At 36.2% G+C, this 13,660-nt stretch overlaps 1 protein-coding gene across 2 annotated transcripts in view; it reads right to left on the minus strand.

Moving 5' to 3' along the window:
- TOX (thymocyte selection associated high mobility group box) overlaps positions 1 to 13,660 on the minus strand; it is a 222,122-nt gene that overhangs the window by 16,417 nt on the left and 192,045 nt on the right. For both annotated transcript variants that reach the window (XM_082752321.1, XM_082752320.1), the window contains one exon: positions 10,446 to 10,526. In XM_082752321.1, the coding sequence (XP_082608447.1) occupies positions 10,446 to 10,526 (81 nt within the window). The remainder of the gene's footprint in view (positions 1 to 10,445; positions 10,527 to 13,660) is intronic.

Below are 13,660 nucleotides of genomic sequence, written 5' to 3' on the forward strand. Positions count from 1 at the left end.
AATTTGATTACTGGATAATTCTGAGTTCACACATCTGTGGTGAATGCATGGCCCATACTGATAAGATTACAGAGATGCCAGATTCTCAGTAACACATAATAGTTGAAATACCAAATTATGTTAAGAGGAATTGTATGGTCTCAGGCCAGAGATGAATAACATTTGCTTTTTGTTTGCGAAGTGATCAAAGGGACAGTTGCAGTTGTCTCAAGCTGTCAATTAGCTTTCCATATATTTCACTACCTCCTGATTGGGTGAAAAGTACAACACTTCAGTTTCAGACCAAGTATTTTGCTGTTACTTAGGGTGCTTTAAATCATATGTGATCTGAAGCCAAATTGTCCAATATCAGTGTAAAGCACATCAATATTATCAGTTACTGGAAATCTTGATAAATGAAACCATTACTTTCTATTCTCCAGCATACTGCACTTTCAGCTTTTTCTAAGACTGGGTCAGAAACCTCAGATTTTGTAAGTACTGATGAAGCTAATGGAATAGGTGCTGTCAAATATTTTGGCTTTGTTATATTGCTTTACTGTCGAATATATCAAGAGGTGTATATGATACATATGTCATGCTATTATTTCAGGCACAATTACTGCTTTCACAGGTTTGAATGGGCATTGCACCTGTCTAACACAGTATCAGACAGTCTTAACTAGGACAGCACCTTTATTATGGGTAAGTCTAGAAATTAAGAAAGAAGGGATATGACAAGTCAGTGTGGGCTCTAGATGCACAGTTGTGTTCCCTAATTTTGCAGGCTGATACTCAGTCAATTTTATTTTACCTTTTCCAAGAAGAAGAGTAGGGAAATAATTTTTAAAAGCCCACTTTAGCTAATTAATCTGCCCAAAGACAAAACAGGCAATTTAAATCTCTAAATGTGGCATTCAGTTATAAGATATACTTATTTACAGATATCTGTAGTGGAGACCAAAATTACTAATCCATACACACAGGCCATCAAACATTGAAGCATAATATTTCCTGCATGTGACAATGTGTTCTACCAGACATGCAATGAAAAAATCTTTTACCACTACTGTCATAATTATGGTTTTGGAGACCCACCACTAGAGGGTGACAGAATATTATATTTAGTTAATGGTAAGAGGATTTATTGTATGCATACTCAGTGAATATATTCTCAGACCACAAACTAACTTTTCTTGACAGTTCTTTATGGTCTTTGAGTGACTTCTACTTGTTCTTAAGTTCAGCTCAAAGCTTTACTCTAAATCTTTCAAGTTCTTAATAGGCTAGGAGTAGGATTTCTTGAACTGCCTCTTCATCTAACATCATCATCTAATACTCTTGTTTAAATTAAAAAAATATATATAAACAATAAGAAGCTGAAGGCAAGTTAGGTTGGCCAAGGCAATGGAATGCTATAGAAAAAGTACAAGTGCCTGATAGGCACTACACAAAACCTTTATTATTTTTTTTTTCTAAAAGAATCTATTGTTTTACTGAAAACCAAAGAAAAAGGGGGAAGAACATTTTGAAAGCCCATCAGAAAGAGAGTGAAATTAAAAAAGAAATAGTGAAAGGAAGGAAACAAAATAAACATAACTATATCTCACAGTAATTAATATACCTATATTAATTAAAAGTACTGGCAAAAAGAGTTTATAGAAAGCCTTGGTGAGTAACCCTCTGTCCAGAAAATAATTCTACTTGTATCATACTTTCAAGTAAACATGAAATGACACAGATAAATGATATTGTCCACAGAAAGTGTTGAGTGCTGAATATTTTGCAAAAAGTTTTAGAAGCGCAGAGTCAAGATTTGACTAACCGCAAGTTTTGACCAAATTTACACGTTTCCTTCCAATTCTAGAGCAAAGCAAACTTTACCTTCTATTCTCCCACTGTGTGTTAAAACTGCTTGTGCATATCTGCCACATTAAGTAATTAAATTAGGTTAAGGGTTTAAACATTGTTCATCCAGAGCTATTCTTTCTTTTTTAGAGAACTACCATGGTCCTTCTAATTGTAGACTGAATATGGAAACATGGGAAAGTTAAATTCCCTAGAGAAAAGTGACACTGGGGTTTACCTTACCCCAAAACTTGCAGTTCATCCCTACAGTTGAGAAGTGATTTTTGACACAGGCATCCTGTTCGGCCTAGAAGTTTCAGTGAAACAGCAGCAGCCTCGTGATGCCTGGAAAACTCTAAAGCTTCCTTTGGGACATAATTTTACTTCCACTCTGGAAAGTCTATAGTTGCATTTTAAACCATCATCTGTAGCTCTACATAACCAAAGAGTTGTTGAACCCTACAGATAAATTTTGATAATCTTTCTCTTTTGTGGCTGCCTTCTGGCTAACATTGGCTATTCTAATTGCACGTCTGTTGGAAAAGAAAAAACAGCCACGTGATTGAAAGCAAAGTGAGAATATGTTTTAAGAAGGTGGTAGTCTAATGACCCAATCCTTACTGAATTCAATGGAAAGTCTCCTATAAACTTTAATGGACAATTTGATGGACAATTGTATAATTTAATATACATTGGTGAGGTCTCCCCTCAGTCTTCTCTTTTCTAGGCTAAACAGGCCAGTTATCTCAGCCTGTCCTTTTACGACAGGTGCTCCAGGCCTCTAATCATCTTTGTAGCCCTCCTCTGGACTCGTTCCAGTAGCCCTATATCCCTCTTGTACTGGAGAGCCCAGAACTTGACACAATACTCCAGGTGTGGCCTCACCAGGGCTGAGTAGAGGGGGAGGATCACCACAAGCTTTATGGCCAATATGGCCAGCACAAACTTTCTAACAATGCAAATAGCATTACTTGTGGGTAAACATCACCTCAGAAGACTTTTTTACACAGCAAAAATAGGGTTTTATTTTAAATGAGAAACAGGTGCTCTGGGTTTGGCATCCCCTCTACATGGGCAATGAAAATGCACTATAGGAGCGTTTTAAAGCTTGGAAAAGAGTTTAACTTGATTAAGATTTCAAATGAATACATGAATATGTGTCAGCATCTAACACAGCTGACACACTGTCTCTTTTCATGGCAGTGCCATGTGCATTTCTAGTGACTGGCATCCATTCTTGAGCCATGCTGAGGAGTTCAACAGTTTTTGGACTTTATGACCAGAATGAAGGTTACTTTCCAGGTAACAGCAGTGATTATGTCAGCTGGTACCAGCAAGGTAGGCTGTGATCAGTCTTTGGCAGGCCTGACTCAGCTTTAAATGAGTTACCTTCAGTACCATGACATTAGAGGGGTAGATAGAAGGAAATTGGCTGAATATTTATGCAGCTTCTACGAAGCTTACCTAAGCTTAACTTTGCATCTGTTGTCTTTGCTGTCTCTTTGGTGGAAGGAACATCTTGAATTGTTTATTCCTTCTCTCAGCTTTTCTGTGTTCACACAATCCTGTCTGTTTTTAGTGTTTTTGACATTTTAGGTCACCTCCAACCCCAGACTCTCCTTGAGAAGAATCTGTTCTTCTAGCCTGCATGGGCTCGTCCATTTTATTAATACCGCTGTGAAGCTGTTTATGAGAGAATGACTGCTCTCCAGCACTGTTTTCTCTTTCCTGCTTAGCTCTTTAACTACTTTAGAGATTCCTTTGACTTAACTCTATTCACTCCGGTAGAGAATTCATATGCATATTTATAATACAGCTACTTTCCTACCGAAGTCACAAGAGGCTCTTAGAAAATGATGTTTCATATTTTGCTAATTCCAGTCACCTATTGCAATAATATTGGGGACTCTAGAGAGTTCAGAAGCTTTTGACACATTCTTGATGTTTCAGAACAAAGGAGTAAGCCATGGGTTGTCATCTATAATTAGCTAAGGTGGCTCAGAAGAACATCTTCAAATCTAAATATACATTTTGTCATCATCTGCAGGGGATTGTCACAGATTCATTCAGGGTATGTAAGTAAAAATGGATGTTTAATGAATGTAACCTGGATACATGTGATAAAGGATATGCAACTTTAATTTGATACAAGTGTTTTAATTCCCCAAATGGAAGCACTCAGCTAATAGTAAAATCTAGTTTTATTAACTCACTTAAAAACAAACATAAATCCACTACAAATCAACACATAGCTTCTCTCAAGCTCAAGACATTTCTGACATTTTTGGCTGAAGTGCTGTGAGAGCATCACTAGGATTTTCGACTGCTAAATGTAAAGTTTCACATGATTTGCCCTCAAATACAATTCATGGCATTAACTTTAAACATCCTTTGCTCTTCTTTTTCAGCTGCAGTAAATAGTTGGTTTCTTTGCTGGACAAGAAGTTGGTTTGATTTGTGCTATCATAAGATTAGGCAATTGATTTATTGATACATATGTTCACTTATCAGATATTCTGATACATCATATACTTGCACATACATGATTTTATTTATGATCACTTGAAGATTTTTGGTATATCGTATTAACTCCAGAAAGAAAGACTGAGGTATCACAGAAATATTGAGTATCTGCTGTAAAAGCCTTGCATTATAGTTTTCCCATCTAGGGATTCTAATGTTTAACGGAGAAAAGTAAAAGCTGTAGGTGCATATCATCATTCTGTGTTTTCTGTTGTTGTTTTACAGGAAGCATTGCCAATTCCCTTGTAGCACTTTAACAGCTACCAGAAAAAAAAAAAATAAATAAAATAAAATCATGCATCATACACAGCCATATTTTTTATTTATTCTATGACGATTTCTCTGTAAACAGCCTGAACTGGTTTCTGAAATTCCAGAACATCTGCATGGACTGGGGCTAGATATAATACAGGAATCTGTTTTCTCAAAAAGTAGAAACCAGAAGAACCAGTAGAAGCCTTTCTGCCAGCAGCAGAAGGGTTGCTGTTCTCCTTGTACACAATAGCCATTTGATAAAAGCACCAACCAGTAGACACAACAGGTTAGCCCTCTGTTCTGTCAAGAGATATTCAGAATCGTATTTCCAAAAGAAATGTGCTAAATCCCAACAGCTGCTTATTTAAAGATGGAGTGACCTAGGATAGGGTGTTTCCCTACATTTGAAGCTTGGTCACTATGCAGAAAAGCATTTGGGATTAATTGGGCCACAGAAAACAAATAGTGGAGGGAACACACCTGCACATCCACATTTACTTAGGAATGGGGAGAGGCATGATCTAGGAGAGCTGACATTTTTTGCCTTTTGTGGCAAGTGCTCTCACATATGAAACAGGAAACTAACACCATTGAGTTTACTGGTTGGGGTTTTTGGCCTTTTTATTTTTTATTTTTAAATGTGGTCTTCATTTTTCTTTATGCAACTAGCTAAAACTTTTCCATGTTCACTGCAGTCTGAAAAAGCCTTGTATAGATTCCTTAGGCTGTTCAATTATCATAGAACTATAGAACAGTCAGGTTAGAAGGGACCTCAAAAGATCATCAGGTCTTTCGTGGAAAGAGGGAGTCTAGATGAGAATATCTAGCACCCTGTCCAGCTGCATCTTGAAAGCCTCCAGCAATGAGGATTCTACCACATCCCTGGGGAGGTTGTTGCAGAGATTGATTGTTCTAAGCAATACTATACACATAACACAGATATTTTGGGTGCCTGGAATATCTCTGTTTATAAATTGCTAATGACATTAAGGCAATGCCAGTCTCTATATACAACGTTTTATGTATATATATATATATATATACACACACAATGTTTTTTATATATATTTATTTATATATATATACATGTATATAGCAATTGCATGGTGATTGGCTAGGAAAACTGCATGTGCCATATACTTCAAGGAGAAATATTACATGTCCAAAAGATCTGCACTGTCCACAAAACTGAAAAACGCCCATTGTGTCTGTTGCAAAGGCAAATGAGGATACCGCTTTGACTTAGACACACAACATCAGGCTTTTGAAATGTGCTTGAGCATTTGCAATTTGAATAATATTCTCCTAGATGAGTGGTTTTAGTTTCAGCCATAGCTGCTAAAATCTGTTTGCATGAAACTTGAAGTTGTGCCATTGTACAGAACAGAATTAATTTAGCCAGAGAGAACAAAACAAGAAAGAGGAATCTTCTTTGTATTATTTAAACAGTTAAACTTGTACTGCTATAGTTGACATATGTATTATGCATATTAAATATATAATACACATACATGTTTTATAACTATACATAGATGCATACGTATAATATATAAACATATTTAACATTTATTCATATATATGTATTAAATATATATATTTAAAAGATGCAGCAAAAACTCTAATGTCAGCCAGAAAAAAAAAGGCTGGTTAAGCTAGAAAAAGTGCTTGTTTTATGAAAAAGTAAAATTGCAATTCACAGCATTTTATGTAATGCTGTACAAATTACCAGATACCAGAGACTGCATTTCTGGACCTGAATAGTACTAAAAGTTGCAACTAAGGGCAAATATAAAGACACTTGTTTACAATGCAAAGGCTTAGTCAGTATTATAAGCAATATGGCAATCTGCATAGCAGAAGATATAATGCTTTGTAATGTGATTTTTACTTTACATATCAATTCCTATACACATGAACAAGCTCAACTATAGACCCATTAATCTCAATCATTATAAACAAAGCAGAAAAATATAGGAAATACACTGATTAATTAAGTGTGGATTAATGCATAGCTGACATATTTACACAGTTTTACATTTAACTTATTTGATGGGTGGTAGTGCTGTTTTATAAAGACATCACTAAAGCATTTCAGAATGTATTAGAGAGGCACTGGCAATCCTGTTGCTGAAGTTGTTGGTGACACTTCCATTCTTTTCAATTATGATTGTATCAAATAACATAATCTGGAATTATACATATTAGGTGTGTGAGTGACTTTGTGTGTGTTTGTGTGTGTGTGTATGTGACTGTGACAAACTCCAACTGGAACCTCTCAGTTTTATTGACAGAGCCTAGAGGAAAGCACCATATGCCTCCCTTCTGACAAATATGGGTACTCTTCCTTAAGATACAATGGAGGAGGGACTTGAAATCTGGAAGAGACAATGACAGATTGTGTCAAAGATGAGTATCTCATCTTCTGGTGAAATGTCATCCAAATTTATATACTTGTTTCATATGAGCCCATTCTTCCACATGGGCTTTCCTAGTACTGTCTGCTTTCTATGAGGAAGGGCAGGTAGCATGTTCCTCACGTTCATTCTCAGTTTCCTTCACTATGCACCTACAGTCAAGGGTATATGGAGGAGAAGTGACACTGAAGGCAAGAAAAAACTTGGCTGAAGTAAAAGGTTGCTTTTTTGTGGAAAAAAAAAATAGAGAGAAAAAATAAATAATGAACAAAGGGGGCAAAGGTCTGAGCATCAAAGAAAAGCCCACAGACCCCAACTGATACCCCACTTCAGGCCTGGTACCATGGGTAGAAAACAATATAACAATGATAGTGAATTTCATTATTCTGCTGTCAGGCAAGGGCTAAGAAATCCTGGAAATTTTCTCTCTGTGATCTCCTATTCTGACTATTCTAGGAGCTCAAATGGCTAAGGCGGGTGAACTGAATTCAGCTCCAAATCCGGTCCACTCAGGTATAACCTGGCATATGTTCATTCCTTTGCTTCTCAGAAAAGAAAAAAAAAAAAAAAAAGACTGCAAATAAATGGAGAAACACAACCACACAATTACATACCAGCCCTACACTCACTAATTCTTTAAAAACTGGCAGCGCTTCATGAAAAAAGTGGCAGAATCAATGTTCAAAAGTTGAAAAATTGGTCAAGCAGCTGCTCTGGGTGATGTGAGGCACCCACTGAGCTAGAGACAGGGACCCTGAGCAGGACCTTTCCCTGCTGTTCCTACTGCTCTGCAAGGGCGGAGTCTTTTGAGAAGGAGGAGAAAGAAAGTTTGATAGTTGGGCAACTTATTTGGATGTTATGCAGATGTCCTGATGTGATATGAAGCACCACTATATATCTCATAGCTGCCAGCCAGCTGACCCTGAAGTCATTGGAGCTCTGAACATGGAAGGTGTAGTATTGCTTAAATACCATGAAAAATTAAGTTCTAGATGTTCCAAGCAGGACATCCAAAATCACTAAAAACTTAATTTCACAGTGTTTTTTCTGTGTTTGAAAATGTGGACAATACAAACTTCCTGCTCTAGTGTATTGTTGAGAAGATGAATGCACTTTTTTTTTTTTTTTTAACACTAAAATGCTGCCAGGAGGAGTGGAATGGAAAATCCTATAAAGAAGCAAGGTTAAGCGATTTGCAGTAAATGCAGCACAAGAGCTCGCACAAAGGACACCTTCATATAAGCATATGAAATGAGACCCAAAGACTGGGGTATAAAGTATAAAACGTACTATGTGAGCAAATCGTTAATTTTGTATTAGATTATTTTTGGAAAAGGTGTGTTACTTCTGGCATGTCTTAACTTTTGCAAATTAGGTTTTGTATTATTAATAATATTAGCTAAATATAGCTTTTATGGATGATAATATAACACATGGACAGAAAAGAGCAGATGGACTCCAAACAATCTTAATAATATATTACATCTATTTCTTCATGCTTACATGACTATCTAAAGAACTACAACTCTTCTGGTGCCATATAAATATTTAATAATGATAATTTAGAATATACTGATATAATATTACAACTGAGTATTGTACATCCTTATTCCAATATGGAGTTGCTTTAGTTATGTGGCAGCTCTTTTGGACTCATTGAGCACGTTCATGAGAGTAAGCAATTAGTACTCAGCTTCATTAAGTTTATATTTCGATACTTTCCATGGTAGAGGAAAACACTACATTATCGGCAGAATTTAAATAATTGCTTAAAAGTTAACAGAATGCTCCGGTGCTTTTCTGACTAACGACAAATTTAAACATATGCACAAATGGCTTCATGCACTGAACAGGTCAACAACCTTGTAATTTTTTTTTTTTTTTTGTAAATACAAACCTCAGAAAATGCCATAATGTACTTTTTCCTTTCCAAAATAATAAAAACAAAATAAAAATCTGGGTTTTGTTATATTTGCTTTTTTAAAACTAAGCTATATAGAGTTTTATATGAACAGTCCATGATATACTGAATAATGGCATGCAATTTTTTTCCACAAAGAGTTGGCTTCATACATATCTTCAAAAACAACTGGAATATTTTGACCTGCTTTTTAGACCTCTCTTTTGCCAATAAGTAGGCTATTTAAAACAAATTTGTTTATGTACACATGGTACCCCTTTTTGAAGGCAATGAATATTTCTACAACCATACAGACCTAAGACAGAAATTATAGGCATCCTGTAAATCCCATTAACTAATGCATTAGTATTTCTTATGGTAGCTACAAAATTGAAGTGCTTACAAAACAGCACAAAAGAAAAAAAAAAGAAAAAAGAAAAAAAGATAGCACCCATATTTAAGACTTTTAAATTCAGCACAAATACTTACCACATACTAAGATAATGTACAAATACGCATGAAAGCTCCTTGTACGGATAATCATATAGTCTTTCTACTGAAAATGTGTAAAAACTAATGTAACATTCACAGAAGTAGACTGCAGGACTAACCTCCCCAAACATTTAAATCTAACAAAAAGTTCTACTCATGTCACATAAGATAGTGCTTCATACTGCTTACTTAAGTCTAAAATTAAGCTTATTTATGAAGGAACAAAATATATCTAAATTTGTTTTGATTCTAACTAGTATGATTATGAAGTTGTTCAATTGTTTTTTTTCATGTTGTCACAACACAATAATTTCACATAATTTCTTCTGCATATTTAAAAGTGTATTACAAGCTTTAAACAGTCTTTTACAAAATTATGGGCACTGAGAATGCTTGTATATGTCAATATGAAAAGCTGTTACTAGATGTGTACTGGGGATACACTGGTGTTCCACTACGTGGTGCCACTGTACGGCCTTACAGTGACTAACGCTGTGCTCACACAAGTTGCTTGCTAGATGTAAAATGGAAAGCCACAGTTTTGTATAAAAGATTACTATGTGAGCTGAGCTTACCATTTTCAGCACTGTGATTGCAAGGTAAAAAAGCAGTACTTGAAGAAAAACAAACAAACAAAAACCCAGGGATTTTGTGTCTGGTATGGGTTTTCCCGTATAGATAGAATGGCAGCTGCCTGGCATTGGCATGGCATGTTTGTGGTCTATTTGGTGTGTCATGGCAGAGTTTGTGGCATATTGGTATTTTTACCTTTATTTCCTTTCTCTGACTGCAGTGATACTCCAAGCCTGGAGGAGTGCTGTCACTATGACCAGAAGGGAAAAGGGATCTGTTCACAGAGAGATGACTGTTTTTATGGAACATTTGCACAGAGGATGGATATCCTAATTTTAAGGTGATAAAAAACAAGGCTATTTGCACCATAAAAACAAGGCTCAGCACCATAAAAATGCTGAAAATGGTTTGCAATATGTTACTATATATGTGTGTGTATGTATATGTATATTATGTGTTACCTTGGATACAAGGCTTGCTCTGTAGGCAGCTAACTGCTTCAGATATTCCTTCTTGGCAGCTTCAGTTTTCTTTTTGTATACCTAAAAACAAAGAGTGTCACATTGGTAAATTAATCTGGTTTTGTTTTTGTATATCACCGGTGTGTCTCATGCATCTTCATAAAGTCTTTCTAAGTAAACATCCTTTCCTGCTCATATACTCTAAAGAGTGAAATAACAAACATCAAATATTTTAATGAAAATATTGTTCCAAGTGTGAAACACCCTTTAGCTACTTAGCAGTACTGAAAAAAAACAATATCCCTCACAGCATATCAGGTTTAATTGTTCAAAGTGAAGTGCAGGGCACACTTGCAAATGGGACCTTTAGGGATAGCGGAAGGCAGGTGTGAGCCTTTCCACTGGCTCCCACTTGTGAGATGAGTTAAAAGCCTCTGGGGAAGACAGGAATGTGCAGGAAGACATGTGAGCTAAATGAAGGAGGAGATGATGGCACCACACAGATCAGCCAAAAGGCTTTCTCTCTTCCCTGGATTAACTGTTGGGGGCACTCAGAGAAGCTTCATGGAACTGCTGAGGATAATAAATGTTAGTCATTATTCCAGTCTTGATCCCATATCGTTCTAATTAACTTCTCAGGAGCATAGATCTATTTCTGTACAGTTCTCTCAACCTACCAAATTATTTTAAATGCAGCATGTGCACAATCTCATAATAGATTAAAAAGCTTTGAGAGTCACTTCAATTTTGCCCAAATTTCAAGATCAAAGATTATCTACAGGGCTAGGCAGGACCTCATGGCACTACAGTAACATGATGTTATAAAAGTATACGTAGATATTTAGGGTTGAAAGTTCTCAAGAGGAGAAACGCTTCCTGACCTGTGGAGCCCAGATAATGACTTGCTGTTAGCGATGTCAGTGACAAATTCAGGAACAAGCCAGCATTTCTCTTTGCAAATATTATCATGAATTTTTCACTACTTCATGTATTATTTTTTTTTCTGAGACAGTAGATTTTGGAATCATGCAAGCATCTTGGCCTCATATAACTAAGCAGGATTAATTGCTGTCTTTCCACGCTGTACAGAAATGCTTAAAAAAATATCCAAATGTAAAATTTAAAAGTAAGGAAGACAACTAAGGGGAAGGAAACTTTACTTTTAAATAACTGTTGTGTTTCACAATTTTTTTAAGTCACATGGGCATTTTTTTAAGCCCAGGGCAGAGATTAGTTCATATTTTCATGGGCATTTGGTTTACACAACATTACACAAAATGGGACTGCATTTTTGAGTCTCTGCTGTCCACTTCTTCAGCCAAATGCACAACCTAGGCACCAGGTGTCCAGGCACCAGGTATTGTCCACAGAGGACAATACAAAGTGACAGTGTTAAGCTGAAAGGACCGTGTAAAACATCATTTTTATAAAGAATGTGCTGATGAAATGTTTTTGTTTCACTGAGGCTTGGCTTTCAGGAACAATCCTCAAATACAGGCTGGCAAAACTCAGAGGCTGCCGAAAAGGATTAAAGATTTTGCTTCCCAGGGAAGCAAAAGATCATAATGGAAACAGAGAAGTCTTAGGCTTCTAAAACTGTAAATATAGAGAGGAAAAAAATATTGGTTTAGCTGTGCAACTGTATCTGTGCCACCTTGTAATTTATCCAGATTAAGATAAGTATATAGTGCTGGCTGATCTCCTATTGTTTTGGAAAACTAAAGCAAACAAACAAACAAAAAACTAGTAATTTTTTTTTTAAGTTGTAATCATTTGTGATTAATAGAGAAATGTACAGTTTGTTTTGAGAATTAATAAAAAATTAGTCAACAATCTGTTCCTAGATGCTAAAATGAATTTATCTTGACCTAAAGAACAAAGACTAAGTTATACAGCTTTGTATATTGTAGTGGCTCTGCATCTTTCTGATAGCCAATTTAAAAAACACATTTGAACAAAGAATTTCACACAGAATAATGATCTTCAAAAGATCATGTATCTACTGCTTCCACATTGGATTTTATTTTGCATTACACAAATATCAAAAATATACACTCCTGCTGTGCACTTACAGTCACAGCATATTGAAAGCGTCCTCTGGGACCTGACTTTTCCCTCAAATAGTCATATTGCATGAGGTTAACTTAATAATATGATGCTAACAACAATTCTGTAAATCAACAACTAAAACATCACTACTTCATAGGAATATCAGCATTTAGCCTTTATATTATTTCCTGCCCACTTTCCTATATATCTACCATGTTCAGCATACATATTTTCTTGCTCTCTTTTCTCAGGTTTCCTGGTGAGTCAGTAATAATCAAATGAACACCATGTCTTCCATTGTAATAGTAACACTAATTATGTAAAAGGTCATTACGGCACAGAAGTTCTTACTGGATGGGAAGAGAGGGTTTTTACAACTCTAGCCCTCTTTGATGGCTTGCATTGGCCAGAATGCTTACTGCAGGCTAGTTTGCCAGAGGGCAGTCAACTTGCCCTGCTTCATCACTGTAAGGGTATCACCATGTCCTCTGAGGACAATGACTCGAGCTTTTGCTGTCAATATCTTGATACTGTTGTCTTTTTCAAGACACTCACTGTTTACACAAAATACAAGTGGGTAGATGCTCTTTGCATGAGTTTTAGAAATTCTGATTTGTTGTGGCTTATTATAAAAATCAGAGTAAGTTTTGCCTGCCTGGGCGTTGTTCGTTTTCATGAGTAACAGCAAGGTCTGGCTGTCAGTACTTTTCTCCACAAATTAATGTTGGCCCTGGCAGTGGTACCAGTTCACTGAGTTGTGCTAGACTGGACTTGTACTGGGAACTTATGAAGGCAGGGCAAGTGGGGAGTGTCCTCTGCATTTGCAGAAGTACCTAAAACAGGTATGAGCAAGTTATCTGCCCCTCCCAACTTTTTTTTTTTTTTCTCTTTCTTTTCCAGCTGTGAGAATTTTTAGCCCTCGAGCTTAAATAGTTTTGTGTTGTAGTAAGGTTAACAGAGTTTCATCCTTGCAGCGCTTTGCGGGAGGAAAAAGGCTCGTGTCATCATTCAAATGTGCTCCAGAAAATGACTGAAGCTCTGTTGTATTTTGTACTTAAGATAGTACAAAATTCTGAAACACATAATTTCCAATAATACATTTATCATTTTTCCTGTATCAAGAAGCAAGTTTCTGTTCTTTTGCTTATCTATAGCATATAGTGACA

This window comes from Aythya marila, assembly GCF_965140915.1.
Source record: "Aythya marila genome assembly, chromosome: 2".
Taxonomy (NCBI): domain Eukaryota; kingdom Metazoa; phylum Chordata; class Aves; order Anseriformes; family Anatidae; genus Aythya; species Aythya marila.